Source organism: Lepidothrix coronata, unplaced genomic scaffold (assembly GCF_001604755.1).
Source record: "Lepidothrix coronata isolate B3197 unplaced genomic scaffold, Lepidothrix_coronata-1.0 Scaffold27, whole genome shotgun sequence".
Classification (NCBI taxonomy): Eukaryota; Metazoa; Chordata; class Aves; order Passeriformes; family Pipridae; genus Lepidothrix; species Lepidothrix coronata.
This window is the reverse complement of record NW_016690207.1, coordinates 1,103,163-1,123,618: the sequence shown is the minus strand read 5'-3', so window position 1 is coordinate 1,123,618 and position 20,456 is coordinate 1,103,163. Positions and strand designations below refer to the sequence as shown.

Genomic DNA, 20,456 nt, shown 5'->3' with positions numbered 1-20,456 from the left:
AACTGGAGATGGAGGGCACGCAGCATCAGAATCCAAGGAAGACTCTTGCACTTCTTCGGCATGTCTTGATTTTAAAGATTCCTTCTAGGCAGCAAGTCAAACACAATTATAGCCACAACATTCTCTCTGGGGGGATGCAGGGGTCAGGAATAGCACAGGCTCTCCTACAGCAAGCAGTAAAAAAAAAAAAAAATCACAAAGCTTTGGGTGACTTTGAGACCTGTTTGACTTCTTTTCACACAGTCCCATTCCAAAACAAGGAACCTCATTGAGATAATCTCATTCATTTCTTGGGCTCTCACTTAGGTTTTTTCATCTGTTGTTTTTTTTATTCACAGGGTCTCAGTGGACAAGAGTGGGCAGCACCCCATGTGCTCCACAGCAGACCCATTTATGCTTCCACGTCAGATCTGTTCAGTAAGAGATGGGAATGAGTTAGAGACATTCCCATTAGAGACTGGCCATTGCCATTAGAGACTGGCCATTCTACTTCTGTCTCATGTTTTAAGCAGAGAACAGTAGGCAGGACCATCATCCCACCTTCCAGCAGTACAGACTTGAAGGTGGGCACTGATTGAAGCTCAGAACAAGCCTGTGACTAACACAGGAGGCTGAGAGATGGCAGAACCCACCGGCCTGGGGAAGAAAGCAACCCCAAATTAAAGCCTAGTCACCCAAAGGCTCCACTGCCTCTCCCAGCAGCGGGGACGCCACAACACCCACTGTGGAGAGCGGAGTAGCCAGGAGGGAGCAGGAGAAGGTTCCCTCATCAGCATGCAAACAGCCCTGCTCGCACGTCCCGCTTTCTCACTGTTTTATTAATGCCGCGGTGTCTCGTCAAACATCCCCTCATCCCGCGCACGGCGCGTCCCGGACACCCAGCGCATATTTTAACGGGGTATTTTTATCCCAGTGCCGCTGGAACGCCGGCAGCTCCAGGCCCGGAGCTGGGGCACGTTCCCTGGCGTGCCATTTGTCTGTGAGACCTTCTCCTTGGGGCCGGGGGAGCCATCCATCACGGCTGGAGAGGCCAGGGAAATCCAATCACCGGGCCCTTCCCAAAAAACCTGCAGTTCTGAGCCTCATCAGTAACTCCCTGTGCTGAGTGACAGCTCGTGGCCCCTGTGCAGAGCAGTGCCTGGCTGGCAGAGGTCCCCAGAGTCACCCTGCAGTCCCCCTGCAGGCTCTGAGAAGGTCTCAGTGACATCAAAACCCAGAGAAAGGTGTGCAAGGGCCATTTCTTTAGGGTTGCTCCAGCGGAGGAGCTCTCATGGTGCTTCCTTTTATCTGGGGATTAGGGTGGCTGGAAAGGTAGGCTCCTCTTGGACAGACTTGCTTTAGAGTTCTCCTGAGGACATCCCACCAGGAGACCTGACAGCATCCAGGATATCACATGAGACCAAGCTGGATTTTGATGCTTGAGAAGTGCACAGGCACAACAGAACAGAGCAGTGTAGCACTAATACTGTGCACACAACAGGGTTTCTCTCCAGGCAAGTTCACTTCAGTTACTAAAATATCCCAGAATAATTTCTTTAGCTGGCAGAATCCTATTTTAAGAGCAGTTATAGACAAAAACTTTTGTTAATGTTACACCTTGATGATCACAAATGCAACTCTCCAGAAGAGGGAACTGTGCCAGTCAGAGACAGAGGTGGAAGAAGAGGAGGGAGGTTTTCCTCCTGCAACAGACTATGGATTTTCTATGGATTTCAGAGCTGGGACAAGTCAGTTGGGTCATAATTGGCTTTCACTGATCTTTTCACAAGCTGCAACATGTTTAACGTGCACTGAGTGGCACTAAATGATGGGAAATTCCTGCCTACCAAACCATTACTCCCAGTGATTGTCATAAGTCTGGAGAAAAGCACATTGATACCAACAGGACCAGGTTTGGGAAAGACACGTGATCCAGAAGTGAACAATCAGGATAAACAGCACCCACCAAAACTTAGTCCAACTCAACTCAGAAAGAAGGATGACCTGCTACACTTGCACTTTACCATGCAGAAGGTGAGAGTACAACAAATGTCACATTTTTTCTACCTTTAAAAGGAAAAATTGGGAAACAAATCTCATACTGCATGGAGAATAACTTTGAAGGGTGATGTGCTCCCTTCCTGCTCCCTGATTCCAGGCTGTTCTCAGGCACAGAGAGGGGGTTAGGAATGCCACAGCTCATATCTGGGCAGTGTTTGCCCTTGGATTTTACATTTACACCTCTCTCCATGCACATAACACTTTAACCAGCAAAAGAAACAAGACAAGCAGTCACCAGATGCAACCACAACACTAGAAGCTGCCTACTGCATGCAAAAGCTCAGTGACACCGTGCAAGCAGGAGGGAGATGCCAGAGCCACCATCACCTCTGCCAGGCTGCCAGCATCCTCCACAGGACTCCCAGGGTGCTGGGGAGCAGCTCCAGGGGGATCAGCACCATCAGCCAGGGGGCTGCTGGGGTTCTCCTGCTCTGCCTCGCTGTTCTCCTGGAGGAGGGGGTGACACAGCCACTTGCAGAAGTGCCCAAGCCACCTTTCCAAGCTGGGAGAGTCACACACTGTAACACTCTTCCCAGCTCCAGACTCCCTGTGAGCTTTATCTCCACACTCCCCCAGCACAGGGGACAGCAAGGCTACACACCCAGCAGCCATTCCTCCCCCCACACCAGTCAGCCCTGGGCTGGTATCCCAGGGATGTGTTTCCTGGGAAGCAGCAGCACTGCTTCCATCCCTGTGGGAACACACCAGCTGTACTGCTCTATGTTCATGTGCAGAGGCAGCTCCCTTCCACCCTCCAGCTAGTAAAGAAGTCAGGAATGGTAATTTCCCAACACAAAGGACCCCCTTGATTCCCAGCATTTACCCAGAGACTGATGCCAAGGTGCCAGCACTGCCACAGGGGATCGTTTCTGCTGCCACGGGACTCTCCCCAGGCACCCAGAGGTGCTGCCAGACCGATTTCTCCTCTTGCCCCTTCCAGCATTATCCCCAAGCCCTTTTGTATCTTAGGGAAGAGTCTCCCATGCCTGCAGGGAGGACTCAGGGTGCCAGAAGGCAGGAAAGCAGGTCCAGGGGAGAGCTGACCCCACAGGCAGCCGAGCACACTGAGCTCTGGGAGAGACCCTCTTTCCAAGGGGACATTCAGACTACTGCACACACCTCACACCCCAAGTTCTCCAGCATCTGACCTGGGTTTCATTTTAAGTGCCTTTGCCCCAGTTAACCCACTCCTTGCTCCAGAAATGCCCACTGAGGGGGGAACATCCACCTCTCCTCCCTCTCTTCCCAGACACTGATGCTGCCTCCGCTCACCCAACATCCCGTCTCTGCAAGGCACTAAAACCACATATTTCCTTTGAACACAGACACTCAATCCTGACCACAGGCTACACGAAGTCAGTTTTTTCATTAATTCACCCATTGCTGCTTAGACTTCCCCCTGTAGGACTTGCTACACAAACCCTTTGCTCTGTTTTGCAAGGAAGCTGGAGAGTGGCTCGGGAACAGTCTGAGCCTCGCTCCCAGGAATGCTTTTCTACTGCCATCTCATGGAACTACAAAAGAATTCTATTTTCCAGTGGGGCACTGCTATCTTATCAGGACTAGGACATCACCCATCTGGGTTAACAGCCTGGCTGTTGGGCAGCAATTGCCATTCCATAATAGATTCCTGAAGCCCCATTCCCAGGGCACTGACACGCCAAGACAGCTCTTTGTTCCTGCACACATTAACATTTCAGTGAAGAATTGGGCCCCCACAGGCTGCTTGTTGTCTGGAGATGAGAGAGTCAGGGCTCTCTTTGTCACATCCACTTTAGCATAAGCCTTCACAGATCCTGCCCAGCACCTTGAATGGGTTCTCCAGCAAAGTACTTTACAGCTTAATTTTCGTGTGCTGTGAAAAGGATAAGGCAAATACTCTAAAACACTTTAAAAGAAATTAATTTGCCTTTCAGATACTGGAACAGGATTTTCAAAGCGGTGAGAAAGGATTAATGTCAGCACAAACAGTCGGGCCAAATCACCAGAGCTGCTTACAACGCACTTCCCATTGTGCCCTTGTCATCTTAAGCCTGATCCCGGCTAAGGCAGAGCACAGGGAAAGCACAGTGTCTGCACAAGGCCCTGGGTGCACTGAATGCTCAGTGTCTCAGCCACGGGATTTATCCCCAGTGCAAGAAGAAAGAAAACAGGTTTTGTGTTGCCACAGAGAAGTGGCCACGTGCAGCCCACATTAAGGTCCTTGTGGGACCGAGGGACAGTGCAAGAGCATTCCCAGAGGACATTCCCTTCTCCTTTCCCCAATGCCACCATTGCAACTTCAGCTGAAAATGAGCCTTCTCCCTACACTCACTGCCAAAAAACACATGGAAGCAAAGTGTGCCTCTTCCTCATCGAGCCTTCCTCCCACAGCAAGTGCAGTGGCACCTCTGACCTGAGACCCTCTTCCTGCTGTTCCCTGGAAGAGCAGGACTCCACCTTGCCTGGTTCACCTACATGGCTTTAGTTTTCTCTCCTTTGGAGTGAAACGAAGTGCAAAGATGTCTCCTCAACTCCCAGCTACCAAACCACAACCATCCTCCTCCAAACACAAAACCTGCCTTCAGCACCCACCCCACTGCCCCCTGTGGGCCACGTCTGGCTTCTCACACACCCCCAGCCCCGAGGCTGTGCCTTCCTGTCCTTCAGCCTGCTCCAGGTCGTTCCTAAGTGACACAAGAATCTTGTCCCTCTGGCACCATTCCTGCACCCTCATTCCCTGGGTGCTGGCAGTGCCTCAGCTCCTCTCCCAGCAGGGCCGTTTCACCTGCCCATCCCATCACCCCTGGTCTTACCTCAAAGTCAAAGCTGCCTCCCAGGGCGTCGACATCCAAGTACAGGTTTTTTAACAGTCCTGATGTCCCACGGAAACTCTAAAAGCGTTAAAAGAAGGAGATGGCCAAAACTGAGTCCTGCCCTCTGCGATCCCACGGGAAAAACTGAGGCTTCCTCAGCAGTGAAATAAGGCAGCAGAGCCATGGCAATACACCTACAGCCAGCTCATTTTGGAATTGCACCATGGTAGGTGTTGGTTTGGGGGGATTACAATGTGAAAACAGGTTTTAGATGTTTTCTGGCCACAGAACAGCACAGGGAAAATGCAGCACAAATTAAAGCCAAGAGGCAAATGGAACAGCCACAGTCAAGCAGCCATTACCAGGGAAGCATCATGAGACTTCGTGCACTCTGGTTACTGTCACACACACTGAGAGCCAAGGCACACAAACTACCTCATTTTCACTGTCGTCCTCCTCGTTTCTCCATTTATCCAGAGCCGCCGTGTCCAGGGAAATCTTCTCGTCGTCACAGAGCAAGCCCAGCAGGTTCCTGGTGTGCCCAGTGGGCTTACAGATCTCTGCAAGCTGTGCAGGCCAGGAGAAAGGGAAGAGAGAGGACAGATGACAGGAAAGGGAAGATGGAAACCCACTGAGACCCTGGGCAGCTGCTGCTAGAATCTGGGAAGGAGCTCAGGACTTCACTGCCACCCTTGTGCTGCCAGAGCCACGTCCAGCTGGGAGAGATGTTCTTAATGAGGCCAAAGAGGCTCCTGTCCTAGGGGGGCACATCTGAAACCCTCCTGTGCCTCCAAACACTGATTCGGGCAAGACCACAATAAAATATTTGATATCACCAGTGACAAGACTTAACTCAGTGAGAAAACCTTCAGTGAAGGTGTTGATTTGTAGGTTTCCCACATATATTGCTTCACTTACCATTAAAAGATCAATTTCTTACCACTTAACAGGTTTGTTTATTTGTAAAGGTGATTATTTGTGTGTTTTGCACATATTTTGCTTTGCTTTCCTTTAAAAGATCAATTTCTTACCACTTAACAGGTTTGTTTATTTGTAAAGGTGATTATTTGTGTTTTTTGCACATATTTTGCTTTGCTTTCCTTTAAAAGATCAATTTCTTACCACTTAACAGGTTTGTTTATTTGTAAAGGTGATTATTTGTGTTTTTTGCACATATTTTGCTTTGCTTTCCTTTAAAAGATCAATTTCTTACCACTTAACAGGTTTGTTTATTTGTAAAGGTGATTATTTGTGTGTTTTGCACATATTTTGCTTTGCTTTCCTTTAAAAGATCAATTTCTTACCACTTAACAGGTTTGTTTTATTGACCCAAAGGTCAGTTTCTATAAATAATCGTTTGACATGATTGTAAGTCTTACATTTATCAGGAAAACTGTTCTTTTAAATTTTTTATTCTCAAATAGATGAGTGAAAGTATTGTTTATTTGACTGTATTATCTGTATTGTTCACCATGCTTCACTTGCCCACCAAAGTTCTGCTAAAACAAACTGAATAGATTTTGTTTCCCCCACAGTAATTGAAACAATTCCTTCTTTAAATCTGCTAAACATAGCAGAAGAAAGCTCAGCACTAATTTAGCACTGGGCCCCCTAGAAATAGAAAAGAAATACCGCTGTCTGCTAAAAAGCTGCCTTTCAAAGCCAACAGAAGATCACAAATACTGTCATTTAAGCTTGTAAGTGTCCCCAGCCTGTGAGCCTTTGCAGTGTGCCTTCCAGGGAAGAGGGAGCCTCACCTGTGTTCCTTCCCTGGCCATCAGGTCGGAGTCCACCACACTGCCCACGCTCGGGGACCCACGAAGGACGACGGGCTGAGACGGAGCGAGGCCACGGAGAGGAGAGAGGGTCCCCAGGGGCAGCTGGATGGGGGCCAGGTGGGGGCCCAAGGGCTGGAATACGGAGAGGGGACTCGCTGACAGGAGAGCAAAGGTGTGCAGCTCCCTTTGGAAAGGGAGGAGGTGCTCCCCTGTGCAAGCCCAGCTGAAAACCTGCCTGGGGCCCCCACAGCCACCAGCACACGGGACAGGTGAGGAAACACACTTTGATTTACTCGAATATTTTGCCTTCCAAAGACCCATCTGAATGGGACCAGAATGCTCCTTTCTTTCAGAGGGCAGCAGGAGCCCTGGGAGCCATCCCACACCCTCACCTCTGAGCAATGCATGCTCACACCCCAAGTTATCATCACCCAGAAGTGTGACCATCCTGTTGGACAGCATGGAATTCCCCATCCCAGGAGTCTCACCCAGCATAGGTTAAACCAGAAGCACATGTATGCCAGGGTTTTACTTGTGGCACTCCAGGGTTTTCCCTGTGGCACAGCACTACAACCAAGGGCTGGTGCTTCAGCAGAGCACGTGTGTTTTCAGAAACCACAGTCCCTGTGCCTACACAGGATTCCAGACTGAAATCAGAGTTAATTCACTGATGGATGGGGACAGGGGAATGTCATCACCACAGCAATGGTAACAGAATAAATCACACTCTGGGCTTAAACTAATTATTTTCTACAGATGGCCACTAACCACACGTACAGAACAGAGAATGTTCACTGTCCTTCAGCAGAGACAAATGTGCTTCCATCAGGCTAATTAAAACTTTTGGGATAATCTACAGTTTATCTGTTATTTATAGTTCTTATCAGCTGCCTGAGAACTACCACACTGGTAATGAGAAACCTGAACTGGCAACTCAGTGGAGCCACAGCTGGGCACCAGCAGAGCACAGCAATCCATTAATGCTACACACAGTGACCTTTCAGTTCATTTTTGTCTGCAGAACAAGAGATTCGGTAAGTTCTTATTAAATTGAGGCCATTACTTATGGACAAAGACAAAACAACCTGGAATGTCCTCCCCAGGTGAAGGCAGGATCTGTGATAGGCAACAGAGGGAAAAGTTTGGGCAAAACTGAGCAAAATGGTTGAGCTATTCCCAGAGGAAGGAGAAAATTACAATTACAGATGGGTTCCATCACACCTGTAAGTCACTTCAGTGTCCTAAGACACAGGTACAGCCACCCAACCGTGCTCAGACCTGCAAAGCCACAGGCCAGTAACCACTGGGAATGCTCCTCCTGCCGTGTGGAAGAGGCAGTTCAAACTTTCTCCCATTTTTCTTCCATTCAAGAGGGAATAGAGTCCATTTCTCAAGGTGCTGGCCACGGATGAAGGAGAGCTGACTGCAACTTGTGGTTTCTCATATCACCTTAACCAACTCACCCTGGGACTCGAGATTCAGCAATCAAAACTAAGCTGCAAAGAGCTGAATAAGCCATTCCCCCTCAGTTTAGACTGCGGGACCTCCAGGGAAAAGACCAACTTCACAGTGTGCTTACTACAAAGAGCCTTAGAGCCCAAATTAAAGGTGATTTTGTGTTCAGTGTTGCCAACTCACTTGATTTACTGCCCATCACCTGGGTTTGAGTTCAGAAAGCCCTTTGTGTCCCCTCTGCCCAGCCCTCCCCAGAAGCACCACAAGCAGAGTCTACTCACAGGGGTTTGCTTCCGCGACTGCTTCTCCTTCTTGTCCTTCTTCTCTTTCTTTTCTTTCTTCTGCTTCTTCTCTTTCTTCTCCTTCCTCAGGCTGCCCTGTGCCAGCAGCTTCTCCCTCTCCCGGATCACCAGCTCCCTGTACTGCTCATCACAGGGGTGCTCCCACATGGACTGGCCCGTTGCAAAGTTGAAGTAATACACATCACCAGTGGTGTCTTGGCTGCACGGCAAAAACCAGCGTGAAAAGATGGAAGAGCACATAAAAACACAGCTGCACAGGCCAGAACATCCTTGCTGGGTGGCCTGACCACCTGGAGCTCAGGGAAGAGGAGCATGAAGCCTCCAAGAGGCCAAGAATACATCAGTGTGGGGAAGCAGCCCCTCCTAGGATGCTCATGACCTTATCAAGCTTCCCCAACAGTTTTTCCCCCCTTCTTCTGCCACCCCAAAAAGCCCTGAGCTCCCTCAGCCACAGGAAGTAAAATATTGTGGTAAAACATCCCTCCTCCTCACCACCAGAATGCCAGGGCAGCACACAGAGGGGAAGGACAGGAAAGACCAGGAATCATAGACTGGTTTGGGTTGGAAAGGACCTTAAACATCCTCCCTCCTGCCATGGGCAGGGACACCTTCCACTGCACCAGGTTGCTCAGAACTGCATCAAACCTGGCCTTGGACACTTCCAGGAATGGGGCAGCCACAGCTGCTTCCCTGTGCCAGGGCCTCCCCACCCTCACAGGGAAGAATTTTTCCCTGATGTCCAACCTAAAGTCCTCTCTGTCAGTTTGAAGCCATTCCCCCTTGTCCTGTGACTGGGAACCACCCAGGACAGCTGCAGCCAGAGTCTCACCAGGGCTTCCAGTCAGGGGGTAACGGGGCCACCAGGCACTCCCTGGCCAGCCACAGCAGCTCTGACTCCTTCTCGGGGTCAATCCCGATTATCGGTGCAAAGTTCCGGATTTCTGGGAAAACACAAGAGGAATCTGTGAAGACAGTCTACACTAGCCACTACACAGAAGAGCTACCCTCCCAGCTATAGCAGGGAGCACGCTGGAAAATCCAAAACAAAGCTGCTCAAAGCCACCAGCGTGGTCCTGTGTGTCCATAGCAAACAAAGAGCTCATTTTTCAGCCCTGTCTTCCGCGAAATTCCACGTATTTTACCCTCTCCACCCACACCCTCCCCAGTTCCCGCTCTCTGAATACACCTAGAAGTGACCTGTGTGCCTGAATCCCTTCTCCCAGCAGGACAGGCAGCACTCACCTTGCTCATCAGGAACGTAGGAATCGTTGTAATCTTCTTCCAGAATGAGCTGGTTCCCGATGCGCACGGCCCCTGCCACGAGTCCCCTCTCCATGGCTCCCACACCTGGGGGCGAGAAGGAAGCAACACAATGTCACAACTGCCCTCAGAAATGAAGGTTCCCTGTCCCCCAGCACATGGCAGAGCCCTTCCACCTGCAGCACACACAGCAAAACCAAATCAAAGAGCTTCCACACACACTTCCAGGGGCTGCGGAAACAAGGAGCAGAGCTGAAGCAGCACAAAGTTATAATCAGATCCCCCAGGCCTCTGAGTTTCTACAGAGGAGATGAACATTTGCTTCAGGCACTTTTTAACCAGGAAAAAAAAAAATAAGCTGAAAGGAGAAAGGGAAGGAAGAGAAAGCAAGCAGCTTTCCCAGAGCTCAGCTTTGAGAGAAGTCTCAGGGCTGGATCAGCACTGCCCAGGGACAAGGCAGCTTCTCCCTACTTACCTTCGCCTCTCCCACCTTCTCAGAGAACACTCCAGAAGCTGTAAAAGAGTCCTGATTTAACACATCCCACCTGTAGCCCATTGCTTCGTTATTTAACTCGTAGACCACAGCACAGCTGGGCCCTTGCAACCCATCCAGCACAGGTTTAGGCACTTGGACTTTAATTGCCTCACCCCAAACATCCCCAGCTGTGGCTCTGCATGGCCACCTTTGGCCAGCACGAGCCTCCCGCCACTGTGTGTGGGGCCAGATGCCAGTGCCAGCACAGAGGGGACCGTGACCTGCTGCTCAAATACAAGGTCAAACCTTCCAGCCTAAAAACCCCCAAGTTCTCAATGCACAAAGCATTCCTCTGCTATACTCACGAGACCCAGGGGGTTGCAGTACCTGCCAGGGGTCTGGGCAGCATTAACACCCCAGTGATGACTGCCCAGAGCAGGATCACCACCCACTGCCTGTAACCAACCGTCGCTGCCCTCTTCACCTCCCTCTGTCCTCAGCCCACTCCGTATTTATAACTCTTATGTAAAACGAGTCTCGGAAGCAGCAACTAATCCTGGCTGTTTCCAGGCAAAGATATCCTCGAGACACGCTGAAGCAAAACAGCATCACAGGGCTCATACACCCACCCCCCACCCTGCAAACGTCCCCAGTTAGAGCATTTGGATGTGAGCAACTCACTCAGGGCCTTCCGTTCGCGTTTTCCCGTCCCAGCTCTAACTCAGCCCCATTTTCCATCCCCGGAATTAGCGCTGGATGGCTCACTCTTCTCTTGGAGACGCTGCCTCGGCGCACCCGGGGAGAACTTACCGCGGCCTTTCAGTGCTTGAGAGGCACCTATAATAGATGGGGACAAGGGGGAACAGTTTTAAACTAAAAGAGGAGGGATTTAAATGAGATATTAGGAGGAATTCTCCCCTGTGAGACTAGCGAAGCCCGGGCACAGGTTGCCCAGAGAAGCTGTGGCTGCCCCATCCCTGGAAGTGTCCAAGGCCACGCTGGACGGGGCTTGGAGCAACCTGGGATAGCGGAAAGTGCCCATAACCACGGCAGGGGGGTGAAACTGGATGAGCGGATCCCTTCCAAGCCACAAAACCGTTCCCTGGTTCTACGCAAAGCGAAATTCAAAGCTAGTGCAGCCCGTGCAGCCTGGAGCCACGGGAGACGTGCAGCTGGCGAGGAGGAGAAACAGCTTTGACTAATAAAGCATAAAATAAAAGCAAAGAGAAAGCCCTTTTCGCCCAAGTCACGACAGCGCACACGCGACCGCCGGGAGCCGGCAGACCCCACAGGCGGCGGGAGGGTAGGACCACTCCCCGCAGCCTCCCTTCCCCGAGGGAAGCCTCCCCTTGGGCCGGGACCCCCCGGGCCCGGTCCTCCCGTCCCCGCTCACCGTGGCCCCGGGCCCGGACCCGCTCCGGGGCCGCCGCCGTTGCCGGGAGCGCGGGAGCCGCCGCGGCCGCTAAACCGGACCCCGCCCCCAGCGCGCGATTGGCCGCTGGGGGGATGCTCGGCACCGGATTGGCCGGCGGGGAGGAGGGACACATGACGTCACCGAGGCTGGGCCGCCGGAGGGGAGCTGCGGTTGCCATGGCGACGCGTGGGTACCGCCCGCGGCGCGTCCCGGCGGGACCGGGACCGGGACCAGGGAGCGGGACGGGCACGGGGAGAGGGGCCGGGAGAGGGACGGCGGCAGCGGGGAGGGCCGGGGCGGGTCTCCCCGGCAGCGCTTCCGCCGGCGGGCGGGCTTTCCGGGGCGGGTCTGGCCGCGCCGCCATGCCCGCCGCCGCCGCGCCGCCCGCCCGCCCCGGCGCGGCCGCCCCGCCGAGGCGCGGGGCGCTGCGGGCCCGCTGACCGCGTCCCCCCGAGGGGCTCCCCCGCGGCCATGGCGCCCGCCTGGCCCTGGCTGCTGCTGCTGCTGTGGCTGGGGGTCGTGCGCGCCCTCCCGGCCCCGCCGCGCATCCGGCTGCCGCTGCGGGGCGGAGCGGCCCCGCCGTCGGGGCTCCGGCAGCGCCGGGCGCCGCTGGACGCCGAGCCCGAGCGCGCCGGCAGCTTCGTGGAGATGATCGACAACCTGCGGGGCAAGTCCGGGCAGGGGTACTACGTGGAGATGACGGTGGGCAGCCCCCCGCAGAAGGTGAGGTGGGAGGGGATGGATCCCCCGCATCTCTCGCATCCCCCGCATCTCCCGCATCCCTCTGCATTCCCCGCGCCCCGGGGGGCTGCGAGTCCCCCTCCGGGGGCGCAGAGCAGAGGCTCTGCGGGTGCCACCATGGCTGCGCGGCTCTCGCTGCACAGCCCGCGCTTCCCGTCGCTCCTCATCGCTCGGGTGATGCTTTTCCTGCTGCCTTTTGGTGAACACTGGCCGCAGGCGCCCGCCGAAGGTCACCCCAGCACTCCCGGGCTGCCCGGGCACTCCGGGGAGAGGCAGCGGGTGCTGCGTGTGCTTCTGCGTGCGGGGCTGCATCCCTCCATCCATCCCTTCCCCCTTCCATCCCTCCCTCCCTTCTTCCATCCATCCCCTCTCCCGAGCCAAAGCTTGCTGCCACTCAGGCAGTCGCCGTGTGTGGGCAGCGAGGGATGTGGCTGCACAGCCCCGCGCCCGCCTGGAGCGGGCACAGCCAGGCGCGAAGAATCCACGGCCAAGCCGTGCTTGGCACGTTCCTCCCGGCGCAGCCCCTGGCGCAGCTGCTGCCCGGGTCCGTGTGCCGCTCCCGACCCGGGGAAATTCTCCAGAAATCCTCCGGAGCTTTGTTTTCCCGGGGATCTCGTGCACAGGAGTCTGCAGATCTCTGTCACTGCACAAGAGTCGGGGCAGCATGGGGAGGCAAAGGGTAGGAAAATGGGGTGGCCTGGCTGGAAAGGGAGCTGGTGCATCACCAGCTTCTGCTCCTTCTCCATCTTTCTGTCAGCATCCCTCACGTCCTGGAGCTGCGCTGTCCAGCTCACGTTGTGGCACCGTGTGCCTTCGTGCTGGGGACAGGATGGGTGCTGATGGCCAGGTCACACAGCACGGGGAGAGCAGCTCCTCCCTGCTTTTATGGGTGACATCGTGGAGGCTCCTGCTGCCAAATCCCTTTGTGCCCGAACTGATCCCCACTGCTACCAGCAGCAAGTCTGGCTCAGGGACCGGAGCGGGCCAGCCCAGCACTCGAGGCTCTGCACTCCTCCCAGCACGGGGCCACGTTCCCTTGTGCCTGCCACTGCCACTTTTTGGGTGCTGCCAAAACACCCAGTGCCCACGCAGGCTCTGAAATAAAGACTGGCTTTTCCCCACGAGCTGGCTGTGCCCTGTGTGTGTGGTGGGGGAGAGCCATGTGAGCGAGACGTGAGCCGTGGACAGGAGAATAATGTCACCACCACAAAAATCGGATCTCTGGGAGCGGTGTCGTGTTGTCCCTGTGTGCCTGGGATTTATTCTCTGCTCTGGCAGGGTGCATTTAGGGGGAAAAAAAGGGAGGAGATTATTTCTGAAATCTAGTTTTAAATGTGATTTCATCATCTCCTGCCTGCCACGTGTCGCAGCTGCCAGATAATTTCCGTGCTAACCACCTGTTCCCAGGCACTCGTGCATTCCGGAGCCAGTCGCCCTTTTGGGCAGCATCTTCCAGCCTTGGATTGCTTCCAAATGTGTGTGTGTGTGTGTGTGTGCTGGAGCAAAATCCCTCCAGGCGCTGCAACAGAATTAAAAGATTCATATGAAAGAGTTTGGCTGTGCCTTCGCAGGAAATCAGGGGCATATTTGTCCCGAGGGGTGCGTGCATCCTTCCCAAAGGGTCACATACAGCAGGGAGATGGTGATCCATCTCCTCAGCTTTCCTTTCACCTTCCTGGTGCTGACAAGGGAGTTTCTGTATCCTCTTGTGCTTTAATTTTGGTTCTGAGCTGTGCTGCGCTGCCAAGTCACCGTCAGCAGCCGATTGCTCACACACTCCATGTGCCCAAGCATGTTGGTTTCCCTGGCTCCCCAGGACGGGCTGATTCATAAACACAGAGGGAAGAGGGGTGAGACAAGCATGGAGAGCTGGTGTTTTGGGACAGATGGCGCAGGCTTAGTCCCCAGGAGCGGCACTGAGCACTAGGACACGCGTGGCACAGAGCCAGTGCTGCTGCTGAGGTGCCCGGAGGGGCTGTCACTTCCAGGGACAGGTTTCAGACAGCATCCCTGTCACACATGTCCTGGCCTCACCAGTTCACGTGTTGTGTCCTGGCCTGAATGGATGGCTGGGCTGAGTCTCAAGGATCCGGGTCCTCTCCACGTGGGTCCTGTGCGTGACCCTGTCAGCAGGATGGAGCCTGCGAGAGCAAAACCCCTTCCTCGCTTCCTTCTCTCCCTGTAGCATCAGCTCAGCAGGTCTTTCTCCAGGGAAACCTGTCTCCTCTGGGTGCCTTGGGGATTAGAGATGAGCTCTGTTGAGCGAGTGGCCCCTGGTGACCCACCCACAGAACTGGGAACAGCCCTGGGAGCGGGCGCAGGTGCCGGTTGCCAGGGGAAGGTCGGGCTGTGCAGCAGGTGCTGAGCTGGCACTCACCCAGGGTGGATATTGGAGGGGCAAATGTGCTGCTCTGATCTTTACCCATGGCCTGAAACGTTCCCCATGGCAGGAAGCTGGCCAGGGGAGGCCGTCCCCCAGTGCAAGGCAGCAGGGCTGGGGCACAGGGCACCCAGGACATGGCAGCCCCTGTCAGGTGGCCGTGGAGAACACTCAGCAGCTGCAGCCCAGCACTCCTGCGATTAGCACAAGCGCATTAACCTCCTTCTCTGCCCTCTGACTCCACAGATTAAGGGCCCAAGCCCTGTCAGTGCTGGCTGGGGTGGTGCTGTGAAGCAGCCCCCGGGGCTGGGGTCAGGGCTCACCCCAGGCACTGCTGCCCTGCAGGGCTTGGAGCCCCATTCCCACCCCAGCAATCCTGCTCCAGCAATCCCACTCCAGCAATCCTGCCCTGGCAATTCCACCCTGGCAGTCCCACCCCGCTCCCCGCAGGGGCCACAGGCAGGGGTCAGCTGGGGGCAGGATCCAGCTGGCCCGCTCCCGGCCCTGCCGGTGGGATGTTTGCCAAACCTGGTAATCCCGCACAGGCAGGAATGAATCGGGAGCAGGGCTCGGCATATGGGTGGTGATTAGCGGGCGCAGCGATCCTTCCCACCAGCTCTGCCAGCAAATCAGCTTTCCTGGCAAGGGGAGCCTATGCACCCTGTCTTGCTGCTGCTCTTCAGACCCATGACACCTGCCAGGTGCTTCCCAAATCCCGTGGACTGGGGGGCTGAGGCCAGGTCGTGCTGAGCGAGGAGCTCATGCTCTGTTTTCATGGTGCCAGACAGTGTTTGCTTGTTGTCCAACTCCCTGATGTCGCTGCCTCCTGCTCCGCCACCTTCTTCTCTCCTCTCTGGGCACAACAAAAGAGGGTCCCACTGCACTCATGCACCTCCCTGTCTCTCTTCCCCAGCTGAACATCCTGGTGGACACAGGGAGCAGTAACTTTGCTGTGGGAGCTGCACCACACCCCTTCCTCCGGAGATACTACCAGCGGCAGCTGTGAGTATGTGGAGGGGGACAGAGCAGAGCCACTGTCCCAGCCCCACAGTGGCACACTGCCCCTTCTTGCTGGGGGTCTGGCCAGACCCTGCCAAGTACCAACTGACCTCTGGAATAGCAGGATCCACACGGCCCCTTCCAGTCTTACTCGTCCCTTTGATGCCTTTGCAGGTCCAGCACCTACCGTGACCTGCGGAAGGGGGTGTATGTGCCCTACACCCAGGGCAAGTGGGAAGGGGAACTGGGCACTGACCTGGTCACCATCCCCCACGGCCCCAACGTCACCGTCAGAGCCAACATCGCTGCCATCACGGAGTCAGACAAATTCTTCATCAATGGCTCCAACTGGGAAGGGATCCTGGGGCTGGCATACGCCGAGATTGCTCGGGTGAGTCCTGGCTGGCAGCAGCCTGGCCCTGCCAGCAGATGTGAGCACGAGCAGGCTTCAGCTGCCTCTTCCCTCGGCTCTATTTGTCCCCTGGGGCACAGCAGTCCCAGTGAGGGGAGCTCCCCTGGGCACGGAGAGCCCCTGGAGAAGGGACAGCACTGACGCATCCCTGACCTGCCTCTGCTTTCTCCTCCCACCAGCCTGACGACAGCCTGGAGCCCTTCTTTGACTCCCTGGTGAAGCAGACACGGGTGCCCAACATCTTCTCCCTGCAGCTGTGTGGGACGGGCTTCTCGCCCAACGAGACGGAGGCCGTGGCCTCGGTGGGAGGCAGCATGGTGAGGGCTCTGCAGGCAGGGGGAGGCTGCCAGGGGCTCCCACGGGGCTCTGGTGGCGTGTGGTGGCAGCGCCTTTGTGTCTCCGCTGCAGATCATCGGTGGCATCGACCGCTCGCTGTACGTGGGGGACATCTGGTACACCCCCATCCGCAAGGAGTGGTACTACGAGGTCATCATTGTCAAGCTGGAGGTCAATGGTCAGGACCTGAACATGGACTGCAAAGAGGTGAGGGGGCCCCAGGGCACCCGCCCCCTGGGCTCAGCTGGGCCACGGCACTGGAGGGACCTGCTACTGGTTGGAGGGGTCGGGAGGGGAGCGGGGCTGGGGTCCTGCACCTGGGTCACCCCTCCTCTTCTGCCCCCAGTACAACTACGACAAGAGCATCGTGGACAGCGGGACCACCAACCTCAGGCTGCCAAAGAAGGTGTTTGAGGCTGCAGTGAAATCCATCAAAACAGCATCTTCGGTCAGTGAAACCCATCTCTTCCCCCCATCACATCCCCAGGCCTGTGGGCAGCACAGCTGCCCCTTACCAGCCTGGCATCTCTGCTGCCTGCCCAGCTTGGCTCCGCTCACCTCCTCTTTCCCTCTGGCAGACGGAGAAGTTCCCAGATGGCTTCTGGCTGGGGGAGCAGCTGGTTTGCTGGCAGGTCGGCACCACCCCCTGGCACATCTTCCCGGTCCTGTCCCTCTACCTGATGGGGGAGGCCACCAACCAGTCCTTCCGGATCACCATCCTGCCCCAGGTGAACGTTGGCCCAGCCAGAGTGGGCTGGAGCGGCAGGACCAGCAGGACCACACTGGGTGGGCACAGCTGCCTCCCTGCCCCCTTTCCTGACGGCACCTCTCTCCCTGCAGCAATATCTGCGCCCGGTGGAGGACGTGGCCACCTCTCAGGATGACTGCTACAAGTTTGCCATCTCCCAGTCCTCCACTGGCACCGTCATGGGCGCCGTGATCATGGAGGGCTTCTACGTGGTCTTCGACCGTGCCCGCAAGCGCATCGGCTTCGCTGTCAGCGCCTGCCACGGTGAGCACTGGGCCTGGAGGGAGGGAGAGAAGGGCAGAGGGGCTGTGGGAGTGCAGTAGCCAGAGCCCTGCCTTCCCCCCAGCAGTGCACGACGAGTTCCGGACGGCGGCGGTGGACGGGCCCCACCTGCACTCCAACATGGAGGACTGCGGCTACAACATCCCGCAGACGGACGAGTCCACCCTGATGACCATCGCCTACGTCATGGCGGCCATCTGCGCCCTCTTCATGCTGCCCCTCTGCCTCATGGTGTTCCAGTGGCGCTGCTTCCGCTGCCTGCGCCGGGACCACGACGACTTTGCCGACGACATCTCCCTGCTGAAGTGACGGCGGAGCGCGGGGCCGCAGGTGAGGCGGCAGGGCAGGGGCCTGGCTCCGGGGGCAGGACAGCAGCATGGAGAGCTCAGACCCTCTGCCCAGGACTCGGGGACTCGGTGTGCGTCAGGGCCAGCAGCCGGGAGCGGCTGTGGGAGCCCCAGGTCTGGGCTCTGTTCGTCTGGGACCCACAGCAGGAGCGTGGCAGGGGGGAAAGCGCAGCAACCCCGTCCTGGGGGCTGGGGACAGGCTGTCCCAAGCTCTCCTGCCTGTTCCTGCCTGGCTTGACCGAGTGACACTGATGAGCCATCCCCTGCTTGTCCCCTTCCATCCCTGTGCATCCCTTCTCTGCTCACCCCACCGGGAAGCCGCTGGCCCAGGCTCTCTGTGCAGGGAGCTGCACGCACGTGCCCTGTGGCTGTGCCTTCCCCGTGGCTCCCTGCACTGAGCTGGACTCTGGGGATCATCCCAGAGCCTCCCCAAAGGGCCAGCCTGGGGCTGCCCGGACACGTCTTTCCCTCCCACCCTCCTGCTCCCCCATACATGGCTCACCCCCGTACACTGCTCACTCTGGCATTTCCCTGCCCTCCAAAACTGCCCCCCGCTGCTGCCAGCCCCAGGACTCCCTGTGCCCACCCTGCCCTCCCAACACAGGCAGGAGCAGGCACCCACCCTCTGTGGGATGGGCAACTCCCTGCCCTCCCTTCCAGCATCAGCAGCGGCTGCCACAGAGGAGCCAGTGCCAGAAGAGACCCAAGTTCCCAGCCCTGGCACCGGCTGCTCCCCAGCCCACCCACCCCTTCAAAAGCCATAGGGGAGCCTGGGCCCCCCCTGCAGCCCCCCCCGGCCTCACCTCCAGCACGTCCCACGTCGGGGCACGGCGGCTCCTCTCCGCTCACTCCACGTGTCCAGGCCCCGGCTGTGAGACACCCTGGCAGTCTGGGGACAGGCAGCAGCTGTGGGGACTGCAGCACTTATTATTTTTTAAACACATGGTTGTATTTATTTTATTTTTTTTTTACGAAGCGAGTCACTGGTAGTGCAGTCGGAGCGTGTACATAGCAGGCCCCACCCGCGCGGGTGTGCAGACAACAGCCGCCTCTCACCTGTACAGTATACCCATATATCTCTATTTTTAATTCTAGCCCTGAAAGCCACTGTTCCAAACCCAACATTAGGGGTCGGTCCTGTTTTGTTTTCGGGTTTTTTTAAATCTTTTTAGCCCTCTGCTCAGTCCTTGGGCCATGACCACCACCCATGGCACCGCAGTGATGTGCTCGGTGGGAGCACATGATGGTGAGGGGATCCAAGCTGGTTTGAGGAGGAGGTGCAGGAGGAAGGCAGGGCTGGAGCACACAGGGCAGTGGCTCACAAGCCGAAAGGACACTGAGCACTTTTGTCCTCGTGGTATTCCTGCAGCACAGGGAGGATTTTCCAGTGTGTGAGGACAACCCTCCCCTCCTCCCCGTGCTGCAGGATCGCTGTCCCTTCCCCAGGGCAGACACCTGTGACCTTGCAGCAGTGGTAGTGCTGTATTCCCTTGCTTCTCTGCCTCCAGCCTGGATAGGAAAGTGCTTAAACTCCACGATTCCACAATTAAAAGGCATTGCAAAGAGGGCCTACCTGCAGTGCCAGGGCCGAGCTGGCAGCTGCCCCACGGAGCCACGTGCAGGAGCGGAGTGACCAGGTCAGGTGGGGACAGGCTGAGGGACCGCAGCAATCGCCGAGTGTAAAGCTTGTTAACTAAATCCTGCAGATAAACATTTCTTTGGAAAAGCAGCGAGGGAGCCAGGAAACACATGCAGTGTAGGAGGAAGCCAGCCCTCGCACGGGCACCGCCACAACAGCCCCCACACTGTCCCACCTCACTCCCAGTGCGCCCACACAGCACCCGCCTCCCACCCCATCCCTGCTCCAAAACTGCATCCAGCCACTCCACGCAAGAGGGAAACATTCTCTCCCCCACCCTCGTGCCTGCCCAGGACCCCCAGGACCCCAGAGACTCTGTTGTGGACCACTGCCTTAAAACACGCTGCCAGCGTGTGCGTGCGCAGAGAAGGATCTGCGGCCGAGCTCAGGTGCTGCACCAGGGGGGCTTCCCTGCCCACCCCGAGGCAGAGGGGCCTCCAGCAGTGCCGAATTCCTGCTGCAGACTGCAAAGTAGGGGGGGAAAAATTTTTAAGAGAGTCAGTGCAAGATTTTCAGTGGTGCTGAGCACCTCGTAATCCCACCGAAATCCATGGAGGAAGGGTTGGTGCCTCAGCCCGTGCTTTAGGAGAAAGTAGAGGAGAGGGGAAACCAGGAATTGTGACAGGTTGGTTTATCCTGAGCTGCAGCGCGGCCGTGTCCGTCTGCTCCCTCCCCAGGGCCCGGTGACAGCAGGGGATGGGACGGGACAGGACCAGGGGCTGTCGCTGGAGGCTCCAGTACTCTGTAACCCAGTGTCTATGTAAGAACAATGAATGTTAACACGGTAAATTATTATGACATTAAAAAAGACCACAAAAAAAAAATCTTCATCTGCAACCTGTTCATTGCCAAGAGGGGGGAAAAAAAACAGGTGATGTCTGGCAGGGGACCAGGGAGAATGGCGTGGTGAGGCATCCAGTCACGGGGGATGGCCCTGGAAAAGGAGCTGCTGGGATCCACGTGGGAAAAGGTAGCTGCAGGAGCCATGAGTGTCCCACCAAGCAGGTGACACTAACCCTCATTTGGAAGAAGCCAGTTAGGCTGCAGACTTAA

The 20,456-nt window shown here is 56.1% G+C and overlaps 2 protein-coding genes and 1 long non-coding RNA gene across 8 annotated transcripts in view; 1 reads left to right on the top strand and 2 right to left on the bottom strand.

Moving 5' to 3' along the window:
- CEP164 (centrosomal protein 164) overlaps positions 1-11,582 on the bottom strand; it is a 37,674-nt gene extending 26,092 nt beyond the window's left edge. For 5 of the 6 annotated variants that reach the window (XM_017809463.1, XM_017809460.1, XM_017809461.1 and 2 more), the window contains exons 1-8: positions 11,499-11,582; positions 10,787-10,942; positions 9,613-9,717; positions 9,200-9,311; positions 8,350-8,569; positions 6,593-6,745; positions 5,271-5,402; positions 4,836-4,913 (exon numbers count right to left, since the gene is read on the bottom strand). In XM_017809463.1, the coding sequence (XP_017664952.1) occupies positions 4,836-4,913; positions 5,271-5,402; positions 6,593-6,745; positions 8,350-8,569; positions 9,200-9,311; positions 9,613-9,706 (789 nt within the window). In that variant the 5' untranslated portion in view covers positions 9,707-9,717; positions 10,787-10,942; positions 11,499-11,582. The remainder of the gene's footprint in view (positions 1-4,835; positions 4,914-5,270; positions 5,403-6,592; positions 6,746-8,349; positions 8,570-9,199; positions 9,312-9,612; positions 9,718-10,786; positions 10,943-11,498) is intronic. The other variant, XM_017809462.1, reaches the window with a different exon arrangement.
- Positions 11,583-11,988: 406 nt separating this feature from the next.
- Positions 11,989-20,227, top strand: BACE1 (beta-secretase 1). The gene is made up of 9 exons (XM_017809485.1): positions 11,989-12,242; positions 15,554-15,642; positions 15,814-16,030; positions 16,231-16,368; positions 16,460-16,594; positions 16,734-16,835; positions 16,966-17,115; positions 17,228-17,399; positions 17,485-20,227. Exons 1-9 carry the CDS (start codon positions 11,991-11,993, stop codon positions 17,724-17,726), a joined length of 1,497 nt encoding a protein of 498 aa, XP_017664974.1. The 5' UTR covers positions 11,989-11,990; the 3' UTR covers positions 17,727-20,227.
- Positions 13,388-15,238, bottom strand: LOC108494697. Its single transcript, XR_001873936.1, has 3 exons — positions 14,638-15,238; positions 14,295-14,494; positions 13,388-14,082 (listed from the first exon to the last, which is right to left on the bottom strand). It is a non-coding gene; the product is annotated as an uncharacterized LOC108494697 (long non-coding RNA).
- Positions 20,228-20,456: the final 229 nt, after the last annotated feature.